Raw genomic sequence first — 23,623 nt, forward strand, 5'->3', positions numbered from 1 at the left:
TAGAATAAACATTAGATGTTTGAGAACCACAAGACATGACTATCAGATGATTGAGAGCCAGGAAGGAAAGAATGAAGGCAGGCAAATAGATCGGAGGGGAAGTGAAAAGAAAACAACTTTAAATGCATTCTCCAAGCTGACAGCTAGCTTGGCAAAGTGATAGGCCTTCTTCAAGCCAGCCAGTGGGGGCTTTGAGAGCCACGCAATATGTGTGAAAGAGCCACATGTGGCTCCCGAGCTCGGTTGGTCTCCCCTGCTTTAAATGTATGCTGAATTGTCTGAGAAGGAAAGAGAGCTGGGGGGGATGGGAATGGCTAGCTTAATGAAAAGGACAGCTCAGTGGATGGCTGCAGCGAAAAAAAGGCAAATTTCCTGCTGGGGACTATTAAGAAAAGATTTGAAAATAGCTAATAACTGTGATACTTCTGTATAGGTCTATGATGTAGCCTCATGAGGAATGCTGTGTGTGGTTCTGATCATTGTAGCTCGAAAAGGACATTGCAGAGTTGGAGAGGCTGGAGAATCTGGGACTTTTCAGAGTTGACAAAAGATGACTAAGGGACATGACCAAAGCTTATTAAACAGGGGTGGCCAAACGGTGGCTCAGGAGCCACATGTGGCTCTTTCGCACATACCGTGTGGCTCTTGAAGCTCCCACCACCCTGTTGGCTGGCTTGAAGAAGGCATTTGTTTGTTCTCCAATTCAAGCCAGCCAGTGGCTTGGAGAATGCATGCAAAGTTAATTTCTTTCCACCTCTCCCTCCCCTCCTCCCAATTTGCCTCCCTCCCTCCCAGCTCTCAAACATCTGACGTTCATGTCTTGCAGCTTTCAAACATCTGATGTTTATTCTATGTGGCTCAAGCAAGTTTGGCCACCTGTTATAAAACTATGCACAAGGTGGGAAAAACAGATACAGAGTCCCTTTGCCTCCTTCTCCCATAATACTAGGACTTGGGGGCACCCAACAAAGTTGATCGGCAATGGAATGAGGAGGGGCTAAAGGAAATACTTCTTTTCTCAAATGCTTAAATTCTGGAATTCACTGCCAGCAGATGAAGTAATGTCTGTAGGTGCAGACAGCTTTAAAAGGGTCCAGGCACCATGACTGAGGAGAGGGCCATCTATGGCTACTAACCACAGTGACTAGAGGAGCCTCTATCTACCATGGCAGCAACTGTCCGTCTGAATAACAATACTGGGAAGCATCTGCAGATGGGCCTTGGCCCCATGCCCTGTTTGTTGGCACCGAAGACATTCTGGTTGGCCCGTGTGGGAGGCAGGATGCTGCACTAGATGGACTCCTGGCCTGACCCAACAGGGCTCTGCTTGCATCAAAGAGCAGGCTCTACAGCAAGACAGAATGACTTGCCTTTGGGCACAGCTTCCTGGCAGCATTCCCTGGCGCAGCTTAGAGAGGTGGAGCTCTGCTGGGACCAGGCACAACAATCCCACAGGGGTTTCTTCAGCTAACGGCGGTGTCTTTCCTTGACAGCAGGGGAGGATGACTGCCATTAATGTGGATGTGTAGGATGCTGCCTCTCTTGCTGAGAGCCAGTTTGGTGTGGTTAAGTGTGCAGACTCTTAGCCGGGAGAACCGGGTTTGATTCCCTACTTGTACCTGCTGGAATGGCCCTGGGTCAGCCATAGCTCTGGCAGAGGTTGTCCTTGAAAGGGTAGCTGCTGTGAGAGCCCTCTCCAGCCCCACCCATCTCACAGGGTGTCTGTTGTGGGGGAAGAAGATAAAGGAGATTGTGAGCTGCTCTGAGATTCGGAGTGGAGGGAGGGATATAAAGCCAATATCTTCTGCGTTACTACCAGTTTCATGACACAGCAAAATCGGACGCCTTTTTCCATTTTAGGTGTTTTCTTTTAATAGCAGAAACTTCTGTGCTTTTGTCAACACTCCCTGTTTAAGGAGTTGTCTCGCATCCCTCCCCGCCAAGCCCCTGGTGAAGGGTGAGTGACTTCAAAGGGCCATTCCAGACAGTGGGTGGCAACTTGTGATGCAGAGAGGTGCAACATCTGGCAAAAGGCGGAGGGGTGCCTGTTATCTTGTAGGGCTGCCAACTTTGGGTTGAGAAATTCCTGGAGATTTGGTATTGAAGCCTGTGGAAGGGCGGAGTTTGGAGAAGGGAAGTACCACTTGAGGTCTAATGCCACACTGCCCATCCTCCAGAGCAGCCATTTTCTCCAGGGGCACTGATTTCTGACATCTGGACATTCATTACTATTCCAGGTGATCTCCAGGTCCCTGCAGTAGAGCTCAAGCCTCCATGGGACAAGCCTCTGCAAGAAAAACTCATACACCTTTAAATACTTATATAACAAATTTAACAATGAAATTTTTATCCAACCAGCAATGTGACTCATCCTATTGTAAGTATACTCCAGGACAGAACACATAACAAGAGTCTGTGGCCAGGGAATCCAAATTTGTAAAATTCCAAAAATGTCAGAAAAGGCCTTTCAGTCCTTTAGAAGGGAAACCTCAGTCCCTAGGGTCAAAAGGCAGTATGCCCAGATCTTCACTCTTTCACGAGTCCAGCCCTCATAGGAGCAATGAGTTGGTGCTCCTCTTCCTCGTTTCACAAAATTGCTTTTTGCAAGTTTTCCACTTCAAGATAGAGATCGATTTCCCATTAGCCTCACTCTCCTCTTCTCAGCACGGCTTCCGTAGGATTTCGCACAAGCTGCCCCGAGGCTGCAACTCGCCCCGCCTATTTCACACAGTGAACAAGATCCTCTAAAAACTAGTTTCTGTTTGCTGCATGAAAAAGGCGAAGCGAGTTGCAGACTGTGTGAAATCCGGGGCAGATAGTGTGAAATCCAACGGAAGCCCCGCAGAGAAGAGGAGCATGAGGCTAGTGGGAAATCGGTCAGAATCTCTTGGCAAGAACGCTCACTCTCACACCATCCTTCCCTGCGAGGTGACCTGGTGTGTGTGAGCATTCTTGCCAAGAGATTCTGTCTTACAATAAGATGAGTCGCACTGCTGGTTTGATAAATTTTCATTGTTAAATTTGCTATATACGTATTGAAAGGTGTATGCGTTTTTCTTGTAGAGGCTGCTTCCACAGAGGCTTGAGCTCCACTTCAGCCACTTCTATCTGTGTCTCATTTGTTTTGCCCAGCTGGAGGTTGGCAACCCTAGCTGCAACTAGAGTGGCCAGATCTGGATTAGGAAATCCCTGGACATTTTGGGGGTGGAGGTTGCCGCGCTCTTACCTGCCTAAGGTGAAAAAAGGCAGATTTGGCAGTGGCCACTATCTGGGCCTCCATTGTTAAGGAAGGCTCCAGTAGCACCCCCAAACGTCTGACCCTGGGTGCTACTGTCAGTGGTGCACCATCAAAAACTGATGGGAGAATTTCTCTGCCCAGACAGCTGCGACTCAGGCAAAGGACCTCTGTCCTTGTTGGATTTAGCTTCAGTAGGCTCAGCCTAAGCCATCCTGCCACAGTTTGCAGCGCTAGGTCCAAATTATCTGGGACATGGCACAGTGTGGGAAGGGGAAGGACTTCAGCAACTCTAATGCCATAAAAGCCACCCTCCAAAGCAGTCATTTCCTCCAGGGGGGGGCCGATCTCTCCCTTCTGGAGACCAGCTGCAATTCCATGTGATCTCCAGGCCCCAACTGGAGGCTGGCAACCTTAGAATATCTCCCCCCCCCCCGCCCTGCCACCCAAAGGGCAGCTTTTGGTTTCGCCACAGAAGTTCAATCCTTCCTCCCGTTGCTGTAGCCTGAGGTCTGGACTAACAGCAGTGAGATTTCTGCTGGGCTTGGACTTGTCCTGAGGCTGAAATTCAAGCAGCTTCTGCACGTGGTTGTTTGAAACCAGCATTCCTGTTCTGGGAGTGGAGATGCTCCAGGTGGGACAGAAACTGCTCTTTCGTATAGGAACCTCTTGCAGGTGTGGAGGATGCCTGCTTGCCATCCACAATGTGGTCCATCGGAGCTTTCAAACAGGTGTGTGGGGAGTGACAGGCTCATCCTCTGGCATTTGGATTCCTGCTGCTCCTTTTTCTCTGTCCTTTGTAACCTTGTGGGCAAAACTGGATCCATGATTTTCAAGACTCGCTTGCTGACAACTTTGTCTATGTGAATCGCGGCTCTGGTGGGAGAAGGCAGCTGGCTTTCTAGTTTCCCCAAAGGCAAAGGGGAAGGCAGCAGATCGTGGGAGAGCTTCCTGGGCGCAGCTGGAGCAAAGGAGGAAAATGGAGGCTCCATTTCTGCCGATGCCTCCCAAAGTGGCCTGCTTCTTTTGAGAACTGAAGAGTCTCTGTTCAAAATGCTGCCTGCTGCTCTTCTTTCTCTTCTTCTCCAGGCTTTTTGTGCGTAAAAAATCCAAGCTGGGATGATGGCGATCGAGGATGAAAGAAAGCCAAGAGAAAAATCATAGATTAACAGGAGAAAGCAAAATTATTTTTAGTGAAGCCAAACTTCAGACGTTACACACCCACACCTACAAACTCATATAGCTGCCTTATACTGAATCAGACTCTTGATCCATCAACAGCCTCGAACCTGAGACATGGATTGGGTGAACTAGATTGTTCCTAGAGAGGTCCAGTTCCACTGACCATGAAAATCGGTACATTTAGGACTTTCCTTTGTCTTCAGTCCACAGGGGGCTGGGTAGGGGTTAATGACTCCTCCAACATCTTGTTACTGCAAGGAACTCTGCACATGCTCTGAGGAATCTGCTACAGCCTAGGTAATGTACTTAGCAGCATGAACAGCACCCTTCTTGAGTTCACGGATTGCCCTTTGACTAATATTAGAGCTTACTGGCTCTTTTTATACAGGTGTCTTTAGAAGTCCGCAGTATCCAAACTAGTGACCTAGAGCCAGTTTGATGTAGTGGTTAAGTGCATGGACTCTTATTTGGGAGAACTGGGTTTGATTCCCCACTCCTCCACTTGCAGCTGCTGATGTGACCTTGAGTCAGTCACAAGTATCAAGCAGAGCTGTTCCTCTCAAGAGCAGTTCCTGTCAGAGCTCTCTCAGCTCCACCTACCTCATAGAGTGTCTACTGTAGGGAGGGGAAGAGAAAGGAGACTAAGCTGCTCTGAGGCTCTTTTGGGTAGCGAAGGGTGGGGTATAAATCAGAAGAGATTGGATTTATACTCTTATAGCTTTTTGTACACTTGGGACCCTCCCTTAAGGTCAGGGGCAAACTTGCAGGGGGGCAGACAGGACTGAGAAAGAACTCTACACATGCCTTGAAGGCCTGTTCTCCACACTGACCTACAAGCCACTAGAGTGAGGCTCCTGCCATTCAAACGTCTGGCCCCCTCCCTACAGCCTAAAGTGGTACAGTCCTAGGGAATTTGTATGGCTGATGTCGCTGCATGGACAGATGGGGCTCTGAGCTTGCAGGCCCCCTACTTGGTAGCTGCCTGCCTGCCTGCCAGCCTGAGCCCTCCAGCCGATCCCTGCGATGTGGCTTTTACCTTCCACAAAAAGACGATGATCAGGGCCAGCAGCAGGAGTCCCCCAATGATGCTGCCGATGAGGATCCAGAGGGAAAGCGGGACCAGTTTGGGTTGGATAATCTCCAAGATCACCTGCAACAGCAATGAGAGAGAAAGAGAGAGAGAGACTACTGAGCCAGGGGACAGCATCAGCAACTTTTAGCCTGCTTCTCCTCCCAATAGTTCAGGGTGGCATATGTAGGGTTATGCCTCCATTTCAGCAAATATGGTACCCTTGGGAGTTAGATTAGGCTACGACAGGAAGTGGGCCTCAGGTCACTCATGAGCTTCATAGCCAAGCAGGGATCTGAATGTGAGTCTTCTTAAGCCTACATTCTGCACAATTTAACCACCATGCCCTCCCTGGTCATTTACAGGAATGCCCATGTATATTTTGCCCCTCTGGCGCTTAAGCCACCTTGGGAGCTGGTGCAGGGTATCCACTGGGTCCTCCTCGCCATCTTACCTCCCTCTGGTGGGCTGCCTCGGGCAGGACGAGGATGCCGTCCTCTTCTTCGGCGGTCAGGGTGAACATGCTCACAACCTTAACAGTCTTGAACTTAGCCTTTGTCCCCAAGAGAAAAAGGGAAGAAAGGAGAGAGGTCAGGGGCTCCTAAAACCCCCATGGAGAATTCCCTGGAGAAAGTTGTAGAAAATGCTTTACAGAAAATGCTGGCAAAGGTCTGATCCTCCCCAAGCAGCTTCCTAACACTTGGTCACCAACTCACCCAGCATTAGATTCTTGCTCCTGCTGGCTCCCTTTGCCTGGCCTCCCTGGCAACTCATAGAGTTGGAAGGGACCTCAAGGTCATCAAGTACAACCCTCTGCACAATGCAGGACATTCACAAGCACCTCCCCCTAAGTTCACAGGATCTGCATTGCTGTCAGATGGCTATCTAGCCTCTGTTTAAAAACCTCCAAGGAAGGAGAGGCTTCCCGGGGAAGCCTGTTCCACTGAGGAACTGCTCTGTTATCTCTGTCCAGCCTCCCTTGCTGCCCCTTAAGACTGGAACTCCCACCCAGAAGGATTATTAATGACAAGGGTGTCCTGCCTCTCATACCATCTGCTCTGTGTGGATCACGGGCTTCACTTACAAATAGGCAAGTAGAACCCATAGGAAGTAAACAGACACTCCTGCAGCCGGCAGCAATTTTGCTAGTTCAGCCTCTGAGATTCAGAGGGAGCCCTTGTGTTCCACAGCCCAGACTCTTCCTTGCTGCCTCTCCATTTAAACTAAGCTACATAGCTCACACTGAAGTATTTCTTGCAGGGCTTTTTATGTAGCAGGAACTCCTTTGCATATTAAGCCACATACCCCTGGAGCTTACAGGGCCTACTGTAAGCTCCAGGAGGATTGGCCACATCAGGGGTGTGGGGCCTAATATGCAAAGGAGTTAGAAAAGAAAGAAGAAGGTAGATAGAGAAAGTAGAGACAGAAGTACTTTTCTCCCTTTCTCACAATATAAGAACTCGTGGACACTCAATGAAATCGCTGAACAGTCGGGTTAGAATGGATAAAAGGAAGTCCTTCTTCACCCAAAGGGTGCTTAACACATGGAATTCACTGCCTCAGGAGGTGGGTGGTGGCTACAAGCATAGCTAGCTTCAAGAGGGGATTGGATAAACATATGGAGCAGAGGTCCATCACTGACTATTAGCCACAGAGTACTGTTGGAACTCTCTGGGGCAAGTGATGCTCTGTATTCTTGGTGCTTGGGAGGGGCAACAGTGTGAGGACTTCTAGTGTCCTGGCCCCACTGGTGGACCTCCTGATGGCACCTGGGTTTTTTGGCCACTGTGTGACACAGAGTGTTGGACTGGATGGGCCACTGGACTGATCCAACATGGCTTCTCTTATGTTCTTATGGAGTTCCTGATAAAAAAAGCCCTGATTCTTGACCCTTCTCCTTCGCTCTGAGGGGTGTCTTGTTCCAAAGGCAGGTGGAGATTTCCAAGCCATTAAGAAAGTATCCTAGTTACTGAGGAATATGGAGGATCTCATGTTAAAGACTCTGGCTGTTCACTGTGATCAGAGTCTCAACTGAAGGGCAGCATGGCTGGACACGAACCTGTGCTCATGGCCTGGCAAAGGGCCCACTAAAGACAGGAGTCCGTAACAGTAGCTGAAGCAGCACAGCACAGAAGAAACACACTTTTTCTTCCACGCGGCATTCCCCATAGAAACTGCAGGACTACGAGGGGGTGGAGGGACCACCAGATGTGGTGCAATCTCCCGTATCCCACTGGGAGGGGCCCTGAAGGGAGTGGAGCCCCAGTTCTCTCCGGGCCTTTTTGGATCCACCACCAAAAACAGAGGCTAAGAGGGGTGCAAAAGACTTGAAGTTTTCTCCCTTCAGTGTAGCTGTCAGGGAAGGGGAGGAGAAGAGAAGAGAGGTGCAATTGGGAGGGTTAGAAAGCAGGCCCTGATTGCATGGGGTGGGGAAAAGAAGGTTGCTGGGATGAGACAGCCATGGACTGATGATGATATTGGATTTATATTCCGCGCTCTTCTCCGAATCAGAGTGGCTCACAATCTCCTTTACTCCCCCGCCCCTGCCACAACAGAAACCAGAGAGCTCGTACAGCAGCTGCCCTTTCCAGGACAAGTCTTGTGAGAGCTATGGTTGACCCAAGGCCATTCCAGCAGCTGCAAGTGGAGGAGTGGGGAATCAAACCTGGTTCTCCCAGATAAGAGTCCGCACACTTAACCACTGCACCAAACTGAATTGCCAGATGTATGTCTGAAACCCCTGGGAGACACTGAGGAACAAGCCTACTACATCAGGAACATCGCTTTAGAGTTTTTGCCAGAAATGACACTAACGCGTACATGACATCTTCCTGCCCATTAGTGCCCACAGTCCCATAAAGTACCTCAGCCGGCTATACTTGCAACGGTCCGTTTTAAGGGGCAACCAGGCAGGCATCAACATGACAGGAGGTGCTACAGAAAGGGGGCGCTGTGCTTTCAGACTGCCAAATGTGGACTCACCTTCCTGAAAAACTCATTGTGGACACCTCTCAGCAGGCGGATGGAGACTTCCAAGCCCCTCTCAATTTGGGACAGCTCGCACTTCACCATTTGGCACCCAGTATTGGTGCAGTTCTGCCACAGAAAAGGAAAATGACTTTTGTGAATGTGCCACTGAAACAGCAGGGAAGCCCGCCCGAGGTCAAATCAAGGGCAGAGTTCTAGAAAAAAAAATTGTACCCTGCCCCAAACCCATATTTATTCTCTCTTTAAGTAAGCCAGTGAAGAAGCCCAGAGTCTGTGTTCAGAAAAAAATAAATCTATTAATAACCACAGAAAACCTTATTCTTTGAACCTCTGGCACTACCCACAAGCACTAAAGCACCTTTTCTTGGCCGTAAGGACTCAAAACTTGTTGAGTTGAAAAAGAATGAAAGATGAGATCCTGTGTGCACTGAATTTTGTGCACAAAACTGCATCCCACTTGTGGAACTGCAGCACAAATATAGTCCCCTGACTATAGTCCATAAGGAAACATAAAATTAATTCTGGCCATTCATTGAATGGAGAGAACAAGGGGGGAAGTGACTAGGGGAAGTGACTAGCAGGTAGTGGGGAAATGAAACACTGGAGTCTCCTTCTTGCAAGCAGCAAATAAGGAGGTAAACCTTTATTTGGATGCCTTCACGTTGCAGATGGGGTTAAGATCTGGGAGACCCAAGTTCAAATCCCCACTCTGCCATGGAAGCTTGCTGTGTGATCTTGGGCCAGTCACAAACCCTCACTCTAACCTACCTCACAGGTTTTATAGTGAAGATGAATCACAGAAGGGGAGAATGGTGTTGTAAACTACTTTGGATCACCCATTACGGAGAAAAGCGGGTTACAGATGTCTACATAAACGGATAAATAAATTGATTGCTGCCCTTCCGAAAATGTACACTGCATGGAGAAAACAAATTCAGGTGGATAGCTGTGTTGGTCTGAAGTAGCAGAACAAAAATTGAGTCCAGTGGCATTTTTAAGACCAAGAAAAATTTATTCAAGGTATAAGCTTTTGTGTACATGCAAGCTTCTGAAGAAGGGACAGCTTATACCCTGAATAAAAGCTACAGTAGATGGTCTTAAAGGTGCCACTGCACTCAGACTTTGTTATGGAGAAAACAAGAATATCAGGTTTGGAAGGGAAAGAGACCTCCAAATCAAGTTCTAGGAATGATGGCAACGGTGTATTTCATTTTGGAATGAGAGGAAACAGACAGAATGTGAGGACATAAGAACGGTTCCTGGTTTAAGGAGCTGTAGCACTGACTTATATTAGTTCTCAAAGAGTTTGTATTCACAGATTCTGCATTCTGCAAGAGTTTGTATTCACAGATCATTTTATTGACATTTTTATTTTGCTTCAGTGTGGTTCTCCACCCCCCACCAATAAACTAAATCTGATTGCTGTATGCCAACGTATTTGTGTTCTTAGACAGCAATTTTCCCAGCTGCAGCTAGGAATCCTCTCTCCAGGGAATATTCAGTATGGACTTTTTAATTTAATTGATTGGCTGACAATAGTATTGGATTTTGATTCCCAGGAGTCACTTGGGAAATCAATTAGAAAAGTAAGAGGAAGATGGATTTTACGCTGCAAGGCTATTTTTCACGCACATGTTCTATCAGGTGAGCTTTCCTTGCGGGAAACATTACCTGCAGCCAGGGGCATAGACTTCTGAATTTCCTGGGCTGGGGGGCACAGGGTGAACCTGGTCCAAGCCCACACTTAGTAACTTGCATTAAGTTATTTCAAAGCAAAATTGTTTAGGTTTCCAAAAACCGTATTTATTTATTTATCAAATTTATATCCCGCCCTCCCCTGACGGGCTCAGGGGTATGCCACCAACAATGATTCTTAAGGTTTAAATATGTAATTTTTTTCACTCGGAATATTCTAAATCTCAGCCAATGATAGAGGACTCTGTAAGGGGAGAGGAAAGATATCATGAACTACTTCACTGAGCCAATTGAGTACATATTTCATTTGTGTATGAAAGGAAATACTTCTCTCTTTTCCTCAGAACTTAGACTGAGTGCGTGACTGGCCCTTGTGGCTAAGTGGGGACTGGAACTCTGGTCTCTCCAATCTTAACAACTACATCAGCCACACACTGGCAGTAGTGGAGGGCAGGGCTTTTTTTGTAGCAGGAACTCCTTTGCATATTAGGCTATATACCTCTGATGTAGCCAATCCTCCAAGTGCTTACAGTAGACCCTGTACTAAGAGCCCTGTAAGCTCTTGGAGGATTGGCTACATCAGGGGTGTGTGGCCTAATATGCAAAGGAGTTCCTGCTACAAAAAAAGCCCTGGTGGAGGAGTTGCCCCTGCTGGGAAATCCCAGAGGGCCTAACAGCGCAAAGGAGGCATTGCCCCCTCTGAGAAACCCTGTGGGATTTCTTGAACCCCTCTGGCCCACATAGTTTATGCCCCTGCCTGTAGCATAAGATGGGCCCACTAGAAAGTTTAATCATCTCATACGTTATTTGCGAGAATCAAGTCTTAAAGCAGTGCAAGAGGAAGAAGAGGACAGCTCAAGTTCTGGAAGTTCTCAGGCTTTCCTTGCCACCTGGACGTACCAATTTCTCAATGTGCATGAGTTCTTCTGGATGAGCAGGGATCACGCCACCGCCTGAGCTTTGCGTTGTCTCAGTCAGATTTTGAACGATGCAAGTCACCTTGGAATAAAAAAAAAATACACATTCATGGGGTCCCTCTTAGCCCCACCAGGTAGGAGTAAGTGGAGAGTTCTCACAAGGGATGGAAGCACAAACCGGAGTTCCCCCAGGGATCTGTGTCTGACATGGAAGTAAGTCAACAGAGAAAGGTTTCTTGGGATCATGGTGAATACAGACGTATGTGCTGTCAAGTCACAATTACTTATGGTGACCCAAGCAAGGGGGCTTTCAACACCAATGAGAAGGCGATGTGGACTGTCATTGCTTTCCTCTGCAGAGTCTTCCTTGGTGGTCCTCCCATCAAAGTACTGATCCTGCTTAACTTCTGGGATCTGACAAGATCAAACTACACCATGTTGCCTTCCTTCCCCATGATCAGTCAGCCAGCCAATACTTCTATTGGCATAAAGCCTTCCCCATGGTGAAGAGCTCAATGGGAATATCTACTTGGGGTGCGGCAATAGTGAAAAAGGATCAGACAGGCAGTGAATTCCTTGGGTTAATTACACAATTGACTTATGGTAACCCTTGTAGGGTTTTCAGAGCAGATGATGATGATATTGGATTTATATCCCGCCCTCCACTTTGAATCTCAGAGTGGCTCACAATCTCCTTTATCTCCCTCCCCCACAACAGACACCCTGTGAGGTGGGTGAGGCTGAGAGGACTTTCAAGGACAACCTCTGCCAGAGCTATGGCTGCCCAAGGCCATTCCAGCAGATGCAAGTGGAGGAGTGGGGAATCAAACCCGGTTCTCCCAGATAAGAGTCTGCGCACTTAACCACTACACCAAACTGGCACAACCCACTTCAACCCGCCAAACTGGTGGTTGGCCATTGCCTGCCTTCGTGTCACAATCCTGGACTTCCTTGGAGGTCTCCCATCCAAATGCCAGTCAGGGATGACCCTGCTTCGCTTCTGAGATCTGACGAGGTCAAAGAATTTTCATCATCGGAGAGCGAAAAGATGGAGAAAGCATAAATTTCATTGCAAATAAATTTCTTTTCTCAAAAATCCTGCTGAATCAAGCAGGAGGTTAATTGGTGGGGTAGGGAGTATTAATTGGATTTTGGGTTTTTTTTGCAGTGGGTACTTGAATGTTCTCAGCGGACTCCGAGTGCTGTGTAAGTCAAAAGTTAGGGTATAACTCAGGGGTGGCCAAGCTTGCTTAGTGTAAGAGCCACGTAGAATAAACGTTAGATGTTTGAGATCCACAAGACATGAACGTCAGATGTTTGAGAGCCGGAAGGAAGAAGGAAAGCAAATGGAAAGAAAGCAGCTTTAAATGCATATCCCAAGCTGCCAGCTGGCTTGGCTTGGCAAAATGTTTTCAAGAGAGAAATCCCTTCTGCAAGCTGGCTGATGGGTGGGCGTGGGGGTTCTTTGAGAGCCACATAATATGTGTGAAAGAGCCACAAGTGGCTCCTGAGCTGCAGTGTAGCCACCCATGTTACAACTCTTCCAAAGAAATACAAATAAATAACAATCTCTGCAAGAAAGGAGGTGTTGTTGGATGGCGAGGGGCTTTAGTTTAGGGCACTCACGTTGTCCCCAATGATGCGGGTGATTGAGAGGAATTTACTGTTCTGATAGCCTGTGGTGGGAAGATCCATGACGAGGGAGAGGTTCCTCACGGTGTAGCAGCCAAGATTTTGCACCTGGAACAAGCAAGGACAGTGTGCAGTAAAGAAGGCATCAGCAATGGGGCAGAAAACCCCAGGTGGAAAGGGGATTTGAAACAAAAAAATTGGATAGGAATTCAGATTCTTTACATTCAGGAGTCTGAAATTCTGCAACATTTTTAGTATAGAATCTGATTAGAGATTAACAGAAAACAGTTTGAAAAGCATTTTCAAAATTTAACTCCTTGAAAAGAAACAAGTTCATATTCCTCCCAATGTGCAACTGTCAATTTTTTTTAAAAAAGGTGAAGGCTGGCAGTGATTTTTTTTTAAAAAAACCCAAATGCTACCCCAAAGTCATGCCACCACACTTAAAGCAAGTAATCAACTAAAACATCCTTTCAAGTGTCGAATATCAGGAGCATCACACGGAAGTTAAGAATGTTCCCATTTTGTAACATGTGTTGTTAGCAGTTGCAACAACTACCATTCTGTTGCATTTTTCATAGGCCTCGTGGTAAAACGGTGTCTAAGATTCATCGCTTTAAAACGCACTTGACTGAATGCTCTTTCATATTAGAAAAAATTCCCCTGTAGTTAGAAGGCTAACATATAGGTTAGAACTAGGCTTCCAAATCCCCCAGTTATACAGGCTTCTCCCCCACCCCCCGCCCCCAGCCAGCTGGCCGGCGGGGGAAGCCCCTCCCTCACAGCCACCATGTACCTCTAGATCTCCAGTGGGACTTGCAAACAGGTCCAGTTTTAAAATGTGTGTGTGTGTGCCTTTAAATTGGAGCAGGAAGTACTTCATGGGGAAGGGTTAGCAACAGCAGACCTCGTCAGAGTGCAGCCCCTCTGTTTGTTTTGCTTTGGTTTCACAGCAAGTGAGTGTGTGTGTAAAAGAGGGCAGTGTAGCCCCTGTACTTTCCAGACCTCATTGTGGAGGCACCAGAGACAGTTAAGCGTGTGTGAGTGAGAGAGAGAAAGCAGGGGGAGTGCAGGGAACTATTATTCCCTATGGAGACTTATTCTCATAGGAAATAATGGAGAATTGATCTGCGGGTATCTGGGGCTCTGGGGGGGGCTGTTTTTGAGGTAGAGACACCAAATTTACAGCATAGCATCCAGTGTCTCTCCCCAAAATACCCCCCAAGTTTCAAAAAGATTGGACCAGGGGGTCCAATTCTATGAGCCCCAAAAGAAGGTGCCCCTATCCTTCATTATTTCCTATGGCGGGAAGGGATTTAAAAGATGTGTGGTCCCTTTAAATGTGATGGCCAGCACTCCCTTGAAGTTCAGTTATGCTTGTCACACCCTTGCTCCTGGCTCCGCCCCAATGTCTCCTGGCTCCACCCCCAAAGTGCCCAGATATTTCTTGAATTGGACTTGGCAATCCTAGCTAGAACACTTCTTGTCACACTAGCGTTCTAGATGCAGGGGCTTTTTGTACGGAGGAAGGATCATATACAGGCCTCCATGTCCAGCTCGTATTCTGTGTTGAGTGCACTCAGGTCACAGCTGACTAATAGCAACTCCACCAAGGGATTTTCAAGGCAAATGAGAAGCAGAGCGGGTTTGCCATGGCCTTTGTAATATAGTGGGCTCTATGCATGGATGAGGTGTGGAAGTGATTGAGTACAGCATGGTAGGTGGCTGCACTAACAAGACTGGAGAATGGGGCCTGCTGGGCCAACTATATACAACACTGGGTTCCCGCGCTAGCACGTTATTGGGTCATTCAAACCGGCAGGGGGCCTGTGACTGGAGCAGGGCAGTCTGGATTTGGATCCTACTGCCCATTGTTCCCAAGTCCCCAAGCTCAGTCCTTCAGGCTCCAACGAGCCAGGCAGGAACAACATTGATACACGTTAACACATACATAATAGCCCTCCCCTGCAGAGTCTTCCTTGGTGGTCTTCCTTCCAAGTACCAACCATGTTTAGCATCTGATGAGATTGGGCTGTATCATGCCTCCTTCCCTCTTGTCCTGCAGCCTGCATTACAACTCAAAGTGCATTACCACCTCTGAGAACGAGGAAAGGTTAAAAATACATTTAGCCACGTTGAGTAACATTGTGCAGCTGTTAGAGGTGTACAGACAACCTCTTCCCTTGCCTCCTGTCCCATTACCTTGATGGTTGTCTTGAACTCTGGGATCATGCCACTTGGAAAGGTCCCCACAGGATGCACTTCGTATCGGTTCAGCGTGGATTCACTAAGGGGAGAAAAGAAGCCTAATTAACTATGGGATTGCATTTTCAGTACTTAGGGTTTCAAGCAAAGCTTTAACTTTTTTTTTAAAAAAATCCATTCCATTCCATGAGAATGCTAGTACAAAACTGACATGCATAAAGCCGGTGTAAACTGGGAATACAAGAGTCACTGGAAAAGACAATAGTGCTAGGAAAAGCTGAAGGCAGCAGAATAGAGGAAGACCCAACATGAGATGGATGGACTCAGTCAAGGAAGCTACAAACTCAAGCCAGTTTTGCGTAGTGGTTAAGTGTGTGGACTCTCATCTGGGAGAACCGGGTTTCCACTTGCACCTGCTGGAATTGCCTTCGGTCAGCCATAGCTCTCATAGAGGTTTTCCTTGAGAGGGCAGCTGCTGTGAGAGCTCCCTCAGCCCACCTCACAGGGTGTCTGTTGTGGGGGGAGGAGATATAGGAGATTGTGAGCTGCTCTGAGACTCTGATTCAGAGAGAAAGGCGGGGGATAAATCTGCAGTCGTCTTCTTCAGTCTGCAAGCCCTGAGCAAGGCTGTTGACAATAGGATGTTTTGGAGGTCACTGATCAGGTTGTCATTCATCGGAAGCAACTTGACAGCATTTAACAGCACACAAAAGGGGAGCCCTTAAGAAATATTTAATTAACATCCTAGCACACCGCAAAGGTCCATTTCTCTAATTTTTGTGTGTGGTTCTTTTTCTGAGTACCCCCATGGCTGGAGGGAAGCCGTCCAAGGTGATGACATGTCAGGCCGAGGTCCTGAGTAGCAGCTCATCCCTCAGAGGAGCTCACCTGGACAGGAAAAGGTCAGGCTCATAGCGGACATACGCAAAGGGCTGCACGGTGTTGTCCGTAAGGGTCTCGTTCAGTTCCCGGCTGTCGCTGTGGGAGAGGGAAAGAAGAGTGAGGCTTTTCACAATGTAAAAAACTGCATGTTACAACTGGGGTGGGAACACATTTACTGTAAAGGGGAAAAGAGCAATGTGATTAGGGTCACAATCTGTCACCAAGTGCCATAAGCAAATTTGATTCTGTGTTGGGTTATAGCGTAAATCTGTCGACTTCCTTTAATCCTCTGGATTTCTCAAGCTCAGCACATCCATGTTGGTGTTTCCTGAAACCAACATGCATGGAGATTATACAGGGCTTTTTTGGGAGCAGGAACGCACAGGAATGCAGTTCCGGCTGGCTTGGCAGCAGGGGTGTGGCCTAAAATGCAAATGATTTTCCCACGTGGAACAATGGTGATGTCAAGAGGTGTGGCTTAATATGCAGATGAGTTTCTGCTGGGCCTTTTTCTACCAAAAAAGCTCTGAGATTATGTAAAAGTCTGAAATGAGAGAAAGGAATAATGAAAGAGCAGGGTAAGAAGGGGAGAGAGAATGGTTAAAAAACCCCCGCTGGATTGTGAGTTAATACAAACGGATACAATACATCCAGGTAGGGTTCCCAGCCTCCAGGTGGGGGCCTAGAGGCCTCTCAGGATTGCAACTGATCCCCAGGCTACAGGAATCAGTTTCTCAGGAGAAAACAGCACCTTTGGAGGACAGGCTCTATGGCAGGGGTTCCCAGTGGGTGCCATGGTGCCTACTGACCCCTTCCCTGTTGCCCGCCAACTATTTCTAGAAAGTAGGTGGAGCCAACAGGGCTTTTGTTCAGCAAGGTTTTTGATTGGTCACTGGAGATCTGATTGGCTGGGCAAATTTTTAAAAAGCTATAAAATGGAATAATATCTGCCATCTCCATGGGATAACATCTTATCATGATATGAGACGGCCAGGCTGGGCAATATGGGATGATATGGAACATTTTCCGAGTGCTGTTGAGTTGTCCGTTTATAAAATGTTTTATTGTATTTTATTGTTTTATCATATGTTGTATTCCGCCCTGAGCTCTACAGGGAATGGGCGGTATAGAAATATACTAAAGCAAAAATAAAATAAAATAAACTGCTGTGGCAGCAGCTGTCACCACAGCACAAGGATCTTCATAGCATGATTGAAGGTAAGCTGTGTGCATCCAAGAAAAATATTTTTAAGCAGGGCTTTTTTAAATAGAAAAATCCCTACAGGAACATATTTGCTTATTAGGTCACACCCTCTGATGTCACCATTGTTTCAGCCAGTTTGGTGTAGTGGTTAAGTTTGCGGACTCTTATCTGGGAGAACCAGGTTTGATTCCCCACTCCTCCACTTGCACCTGCTGGCATGGCCTTGGGTCAGCCATAGCTCTGGCAGACGTTGTCCTTGAAAGGGCAGCTGCTGTGAGAGCCCTCTCCAGCCCCACCCACCTCACAGGGTGTCTGTTGTGGGGGAGGAAGGTAAAGGAGATTGTGAGCCGCTCTGAGACTCTTCGGAGTGGAGGACGGGATATAAATCCAATATCTTCTTCTTCTTCTTTCGCACAGGAACTCATTTGCTTATTAGGCCACACCCCTTGATGCCAAGCCAGCCAGAACTGCATTTCGACTGAAAAAAGCCATTTTTAAACAATACGTTCATTTCACGTCCTGCTAACACAGCTTCTGCCTGAAATGCTGAACAGCTACTATTAGATTTATGCAGGGCTTTTTTTTTTTTAGCAGGAACGCACAGGAAAGCAGTTCCGGCTGGCTTGTGTCATGGGGTGTGGCCTAATATGCAAATGAATCCTTGCTTGGCTTTTTCTACAAAAAAACCTATGTAAAACAATGGTGATATCAGGGGGCGTGGCCTAATAGGCAAAATGAGTTCCTGCTAGGCTTGTTCTACAAGCAAAGCCCTGGATTTATGCATAACCTCACTCAATGAAATTTTGTGGTTGGCTCCGCCTCCAATGGCAGCCATTTTGTAGTTACACTCACTCACCACCTTGTGTTGGAATTCCGAAGGTGCCTTGAGTTCCCTACCTTCCTCAAACATAGCCCCCAAATCTTCCAGGATTTCCCAGGCCTGGTCTTGGCAACTCCACTCAGTGTGATGATATTGCACCAATCCCACCTCTGCAACCTCATCCCAAATTAACTAACATGGAACAACTGGATGTGTTGTTGGCTTTTCATGTCTCTGCTCTATGCATTCAACTCTGCTGCAAAAGAGTTGAGGACAGAGTTATAAAGCAGAGAAGCATCTCCCCCTGGTGGAAAGATGTGGGATTTCTCTCCAAGTCCCGGGGTTAGATTCAACAACAGGCAGGTTGAACTTGAACCTGAAGCCTAGTATTTTTTAGCAACCACAAACTCTTCGAAAGAAAAGAAAGACTCTGAAAATAGACGCATAAGGCAGTTTAAATGATAACTAAAAAGTTTATGCCATGCTGGAGATGAACACTTCCATTAAGAATAACAGAGTCAACCATCTCTTCTGTGTCGTATTGAACCTCACACCCTTTAATACACATTTTAATAAAATGGGGATGGCAGAAACCCACACATATCTGCCATACATTCCAGCTGTCCTTTTCAGCACGGACCATTCCCATGTCTGGGAAATCACAGTTCCTATTTTGACTATATCATTGCCTTTTGGAGATGCCAGGTAAAACGTTAGGCTGAGAGAATAACTGTCACTCAGTGACCTCCCTGTCCCAAACGGGAATTTGAACACCGATCTGCACAGTCCAAGCCCACCCACTGCTTTAAGCACCATGCTACGCTTGCTTTGCTAACAGAGGGTTAATAGTCATAACATTTACCTCTTTCTTTTCCAATTAAGAATGCTTAATAGTATATTTAACCTCAAAAAAGGTTGACCCATATTTATTATGATCGCCACTGTTATTATTATTACAACCTGTGATTCAAAATGCTTTCATTAGTCTGTACATGCAGCACCTCTCTCTCTCTCTCCCCTACTCACCTCAACTCAGTCAGCACACAACAGGGACAGGATGCCCAATCTCTGTCCCTCACCTCTAGAGTTGCCAGCTCCAGGTTGGGAAATACCTGGAGATTTTGGTGGGTGGAACCAGAGAAGGATGGGGCTTGGGAAGGGGAGGGACTTCCGTGGGGGCATAACACCATAGAGTCCACCTTCCATAGTGGCCATTTTCTCCAAGTGATCTGACCTCTGTGGTCTGGAGGTCAGGGACAGTCATCTCTAGCCACCACCTGAAGGCTGTCCATTCTGCTCATCTCGCAAGGCACTACTGGGGCTACAGTGAAGAGGAGAAGCAGGGGCTCCAACCTCTGGCCCTGGCCGTCATCTCTCGAGTTGCAGCAACAACAACCAAGGCAGCTGCATGAGTCTACCTCCCCTCTACACGCACGCACACACACTTGGGGCCCTAGGCAGTTGCCCTAGCTAAGACTCAGTGAGTGCCTGTGTGTATACATCTTCAACGTTTTAAAAAGGCCTCTAGCAGGAAAAATAGGGACAAAAGAGGATGGATTGTACCAAGGGCATTACTGGAAAATAGGGACCACCCTCAATTTATAGAAAGTTGGAATATGATTGGGAAGGGTCATCCTGACCCAGTCAAGTCAGATTTACTTTCTTTAAAGCATATGCACACACCTAATTTTATATATTTATCAGGGCTTTTTTTGTAGCAGGAACTCTTTTGCACATTAGGCCACACACCCCTGATGTAGACAATCCTCCAAGAGCTTACAAGCTCTTAGTACAGGGCCTACTGTAAAGCCCTGGGTATAATGTAAATCTGAGGGTGCCCACAGGGACACATTTACAAGAGTTAGGATCCAGGTTCCCCATATTCAACTTGTGTTCCCTGCAGCCACACAGCAGCTGTGAGGAATGGCTTCTAAAACACACAAAAATGAGAGCCCAGGTGGGCGGGAAATGGTGCCACAAGGAGAGAAAGAGCTCCTGCTCCTTTCCCAAAACTGTTTTCCCACATGAAAACCACATTGTGGGGGGAGTTATTTCTCCAGTTTTGCTGTCACAAGGAACTGGAGCAGCAAAATTGAGGAAACAACTCTTTCCCAATGTTTTTTGCACTGTGCCATTTATTTTTTTAAGAAGCTGCTCCCTACAATTGCTGTGTGGCTCTGGGGTGTTCCCTAAACTGGAGTGTTTAGTTTGGCTCTTTGTATTCTGACCAGGGCCTCCCTAGATCTCCACCTGGGCCTGCCCCATCCACCTTAGTTTGTACAGTCATCTCTCTTCTCCCTCCCAGGTCTCACCTGCTGGCCGTGAGATTCACCTGTGCTCGGTTCAGAAGGGAAGAGCAGCTGAACTCAAACTCAAGGAGGAAGGCCACCTGGAAGAGAACCGGAAAGGTTGCCATGGGGAAGGAAATGGCAGTGCTTAAAAATATAAGCAGGACATGATGGTGATGCGCCCTTCTGTTGTTTGCCCCCAGGAGCTGGCAGTCTACCTCTGAATATGGCAACTATTCTTCTGCCATCACTATGAGGGACAGGTAGAAATCAAATGAAGATGATGAAATCAGATTAATTTTTTTACACAATCCACTGAGTCCCAGCGGTCAGATTCAGCAGGAGTGCACCGGAGTGCAGCTCCTGAACCCCCAGCACCCCCCCACACCTCCTCCACATTCAGCCATGGGTTCTGCATGCAGCAGGGAGAAAATCTGCGTGCTGCACACAGATCCCATGGCCGGTTTCTGTTCTCAGGCAGTTTCAACCACCCAGCAACAGAAGCCTCCAGCTAGGGGTCCTTCCTTCCTTCCTTCCTTCCTTCCTTCCTTCCTTCCTTCCTTCCTTCCTTCCTTCCTTCCTTCCTTCCTTCCTTCCTTCCTTCGTTTTCCAGTTCCCTCCCTGCCTCCTTCCCTCTCTCTTTCTTCCTTCCTTCCACTCATATCTTATAACTTTCTTTCTCTTTTATTCTCTCATTAGCATAACTCATTTGTATATGCCACACACTCTGATATCAGGGGGATATGCTAATAAGCTCCTGCACCTTTTCCCCTACAAAACAACCCCTGCTAAGTCCCAGCAGTTTTCTAAAAAAGGCTGTCTCAAATACTAGCATTATGGGCGGGGGGGGGGGGGGGCGGATTCTTCTCTCTCTACAGCACGGACCATTACAGAACCCTCTTTCAAGTTTTCCTTTAGGCGTCTTGCTTCTAGATTGAGGTAAGCAAACATTATAGAAATTCAAAGCAAAGCTCAATAAAGAAACATATCCATGAACATAACTGAAAATACACAATACTATTGAAAATTGATGCATTGATTAAAAATCCATAAGGTTTCTGCAGCCCAAACACTGCTATCAGAAGTCCTTTCTTAGTAAGTGGCACACGCAACATCTCACAAACAGTTATAAATATATGCAGGAGCACCCTGGCATAGAGCTGTGCATGATTCACACTTGGATTCCTGGCAACTGTTCTCCTCCATCATTTTCCATTCACTAAAGTGCCTCTAAGACACCATTTAGTCTCATAACAATCTTTGCCTGCCATCCCCTTCACAGAGTGGTTATTCTAGCACCCCACCTACCGCTCCTATATACTTCAGAGATTTTGTTTTCTTTTTTCAAACAGCCATATTTGGTTCTGGACACAGGGACAAGACACAGATCCTTGTAACCGCTGACAAAACGTTGTGGCTGAAAAGGCACTTAGTGAGCAGAGGACCCTGAAGACCAGGCCTCTCACCTTTGCCAAGGCCCTGAAGACAGGGTAGCCGACGCTGCAGGAACGGGTTTGGGCAGATGGGGTGGTGCATTCCAGCTTCACTACGTTCTCACCCTGTTGAGGAAAGGACAACAGCCACACTGTTATGCAGAGCAATTTCCACTACATGGAGGGAGGGGCAAAGATGTGAAGGCACCCAATCACTGGCCCAGTAGCTTCCCTATTTTCCCTCCATTCCTCTGTTCTTACCCACATAAAATACCAGCCAGGAACAGAGCCGCCATACCTTAAGCACTAGGCTGGAGAAGTGGAGGTTTTTGGAAAACCAGAGCCTGAGGCTGGTGTTGTAGGCATTCTCCTTCTTGTTTTCCAAGAGGACATCCACTGAGACCTTCCGCTTTCCTTTACGGATCACGTGAGGCTTCTGCCTGAAACAAGGAGAGAAGATGATGGGCTTTTCCACACTCTTCTTTTCACTGCCTGCGTGCCCATATTGCTTTGCTTTTTTCCTCTTTTCCGCATGTATTTAACTCCCTTTAGTGGCCACTACAACATTACATGGGTGTATCTCTGGTGTATTTCCCTCCACTTTAAATGTGCAGAGAGATATTCCAGAATGCAGCAATGTAATATCGAAGCAACCACTGGAGGGAGCAAAACGTGAGTGGAAAAGAAAAACCCACAAAGCAATAGGCCCACAAACAAGGATGAGTGCAGAAAAGTGAATAACATTTTAGCTTGCAGGGAGAGTATATGCTCCTGGATGAGTCCCAACCTAAACTTCTGGCCCCGGCACCCATACTCCTCATAAAGGCCCTCCATATGCCTACTAGGGGTGGAATTCTAGCAGGAGCTCCTTTGCATATTAGGCCACACCTTCCTGATGTAGCCAATCCTCCAAGAGCTTATAGGGCTCTTCTTACAGGGTCTACTGTAAGCTCCAGGAGGATTGGCTATGTCAGGGGTGTGTGGCCTAATATGCAAAGGTGCTCCTGCTAGAATTCCACCCCTGATGCCTACTATGTATGCTGTAATTTTGGCCTCACATGACATAAGCCCAGCTCTCCTTGTCCATTGCCACCTTCGCAAACAAGATGACAGACATGTTGGCCTGGAAACTGAATGGCTGATTCAGTAGTGTGTCATGGCCACTACTGCTTCAGTCAAACTGCATAAATTTTGTAGGTCTGCATAACGGATTCTGGGCCAGAGAATTAGCTATCATCAGGGCTTTTTTGTAACAGGAACTCCTTTGCATATTAGGCCACACACCCCTGATGTAGCCAATCCTCCAAGAGCTTACAGGGCTCTTAGTACAGGGCCTACTGTAAGCTCCAGGAGGATTGGCTACATCAGGGGTGTGTGGCCTAATATGCAAAGGAGTTCCTGCTACAAAAAAATCCCTGCCTCAGCTATGAAAAATATTAGCTATGATCCGACCACCCTTTATTCAATTAGGCAATAATCTCACTCTCCTTTGAAAAAGAAGGGGAAAAAAACAAAGATAGCAGAAATCAATCACTGGAAAAATTGCTTCAAGAACTGGAGAAGGAGGGGATAGTGGGTTAGAGATGTTACCAGCTCATAGCCAATCAACTCTATGCATAGCCAACTTTGGCTTTAAATAAACAGACTTTGTTTCCCTGCCTTGATCTTGATCTGGGAGTCAAGATAAGATGACTGAACAAAACAGTTAAATTGTATAGCTCTGTATACACTCCTAGGGGACATGAGTCAGACTTCCTAAAGAATCCTGATCATGAGTCTTGACCAAGGATTCTAAGTCCCGGGCACAGATTTCCTGACCAAGATTTCTCAGTTTCTTCCCAGTTCTTCACTCAGAGCTCCTGATACCTCCCCAGTTAGCAGTGTGTGTGATGGATCTGATTCCTACCTGGATCCAGTGATATCCATCTGCGCTTGCAACACTAGATCAGTTATGCACTCATTGTCCTCTCCACAATCCTTGAAGAAGGGGATCTGGAAAGCAACCAACAGGGTGACTCTGTGGAATGAAAACCACTGCCTGATGAAAGTGGGTGGGAGAGGTTTATTGACCAA

The 23,623-nt window shown here is 47.2% G+C and overlaps 1 protein-coding gene across 1 annotated transcript in view; it reads right to left on the reverse strand.

Annotated features, from left to right (window-relative positions):
* Positions 1–4,204: 4,204 nt before the first annotated feature.
* The window catches only part of ITGA10 (integrin subunit alpha 10), a 97,562-nt gene continuing 78,143 nt past the window's right edge, over positions 4,205–23,623 (reverse strand). The window contains exons 19-30 of the mRNA XM_060253082.1: positions 23,457–23,542; positions 21,849–21,990; positions 21,584–21,676; positions 20,142–20,218; positions 15,812–15,901; positions 14,921–15,005; positions 12,713–12,826; positions 11,070–11,168; positions 8,469–8,582; positions 5,941–6,039; positions 5,454–5,567; positions 4,205–4,349 (exon numbers count right to left, since the gene is read on the reverse strand). Of these exons, the coding sequence (XP_060109065.1) occupies positions 4,284–4,349; positions 5,454–5,567; positions 5,941–6,039; positions 8,469–8,582; positions 11,070–11,168; positions 12,713–12,826; positions 14,921–15,005; positions 15,812–15,901; positions 20,142–20,218; positions 21,584–21,676; positions 21,849–21,990; positions 23,457–23,542 (1,179 nt within the window). The 3' untranslated portion in view covers positions 4,205–4,283. The remainder of the gene's footprint in view (positions 4,350–5,453; positions 5,568–5,940; positions 6,040–8,468; positions 8,583–11,069; positions 11,169–12,712; positions 12,827–14,920; positions 15,006–15,811; positions 15,902–20,141; positions 20,219–21,583; positions 21,677–21,848; positions 21,991–23,456; positions 23,543–23,623) is intronic.

Source organism: Heteronotia binoei, chromosome 1 (genome assembly GCF_032191835.1).
Source record: "Heteronotia binoei isolate CCM8104 ecotype False Entrance Well chromosome 1, APGP_CSIRO_Hbin_v1, whole genome shotgun sequence".
Classification (NCBI taxonomy): Eukaryota; Metazoa; Chordata; class Lepidosauria; order Squamata; family Gekkonidae; genus Heteronotia; species Heteronotia binoei.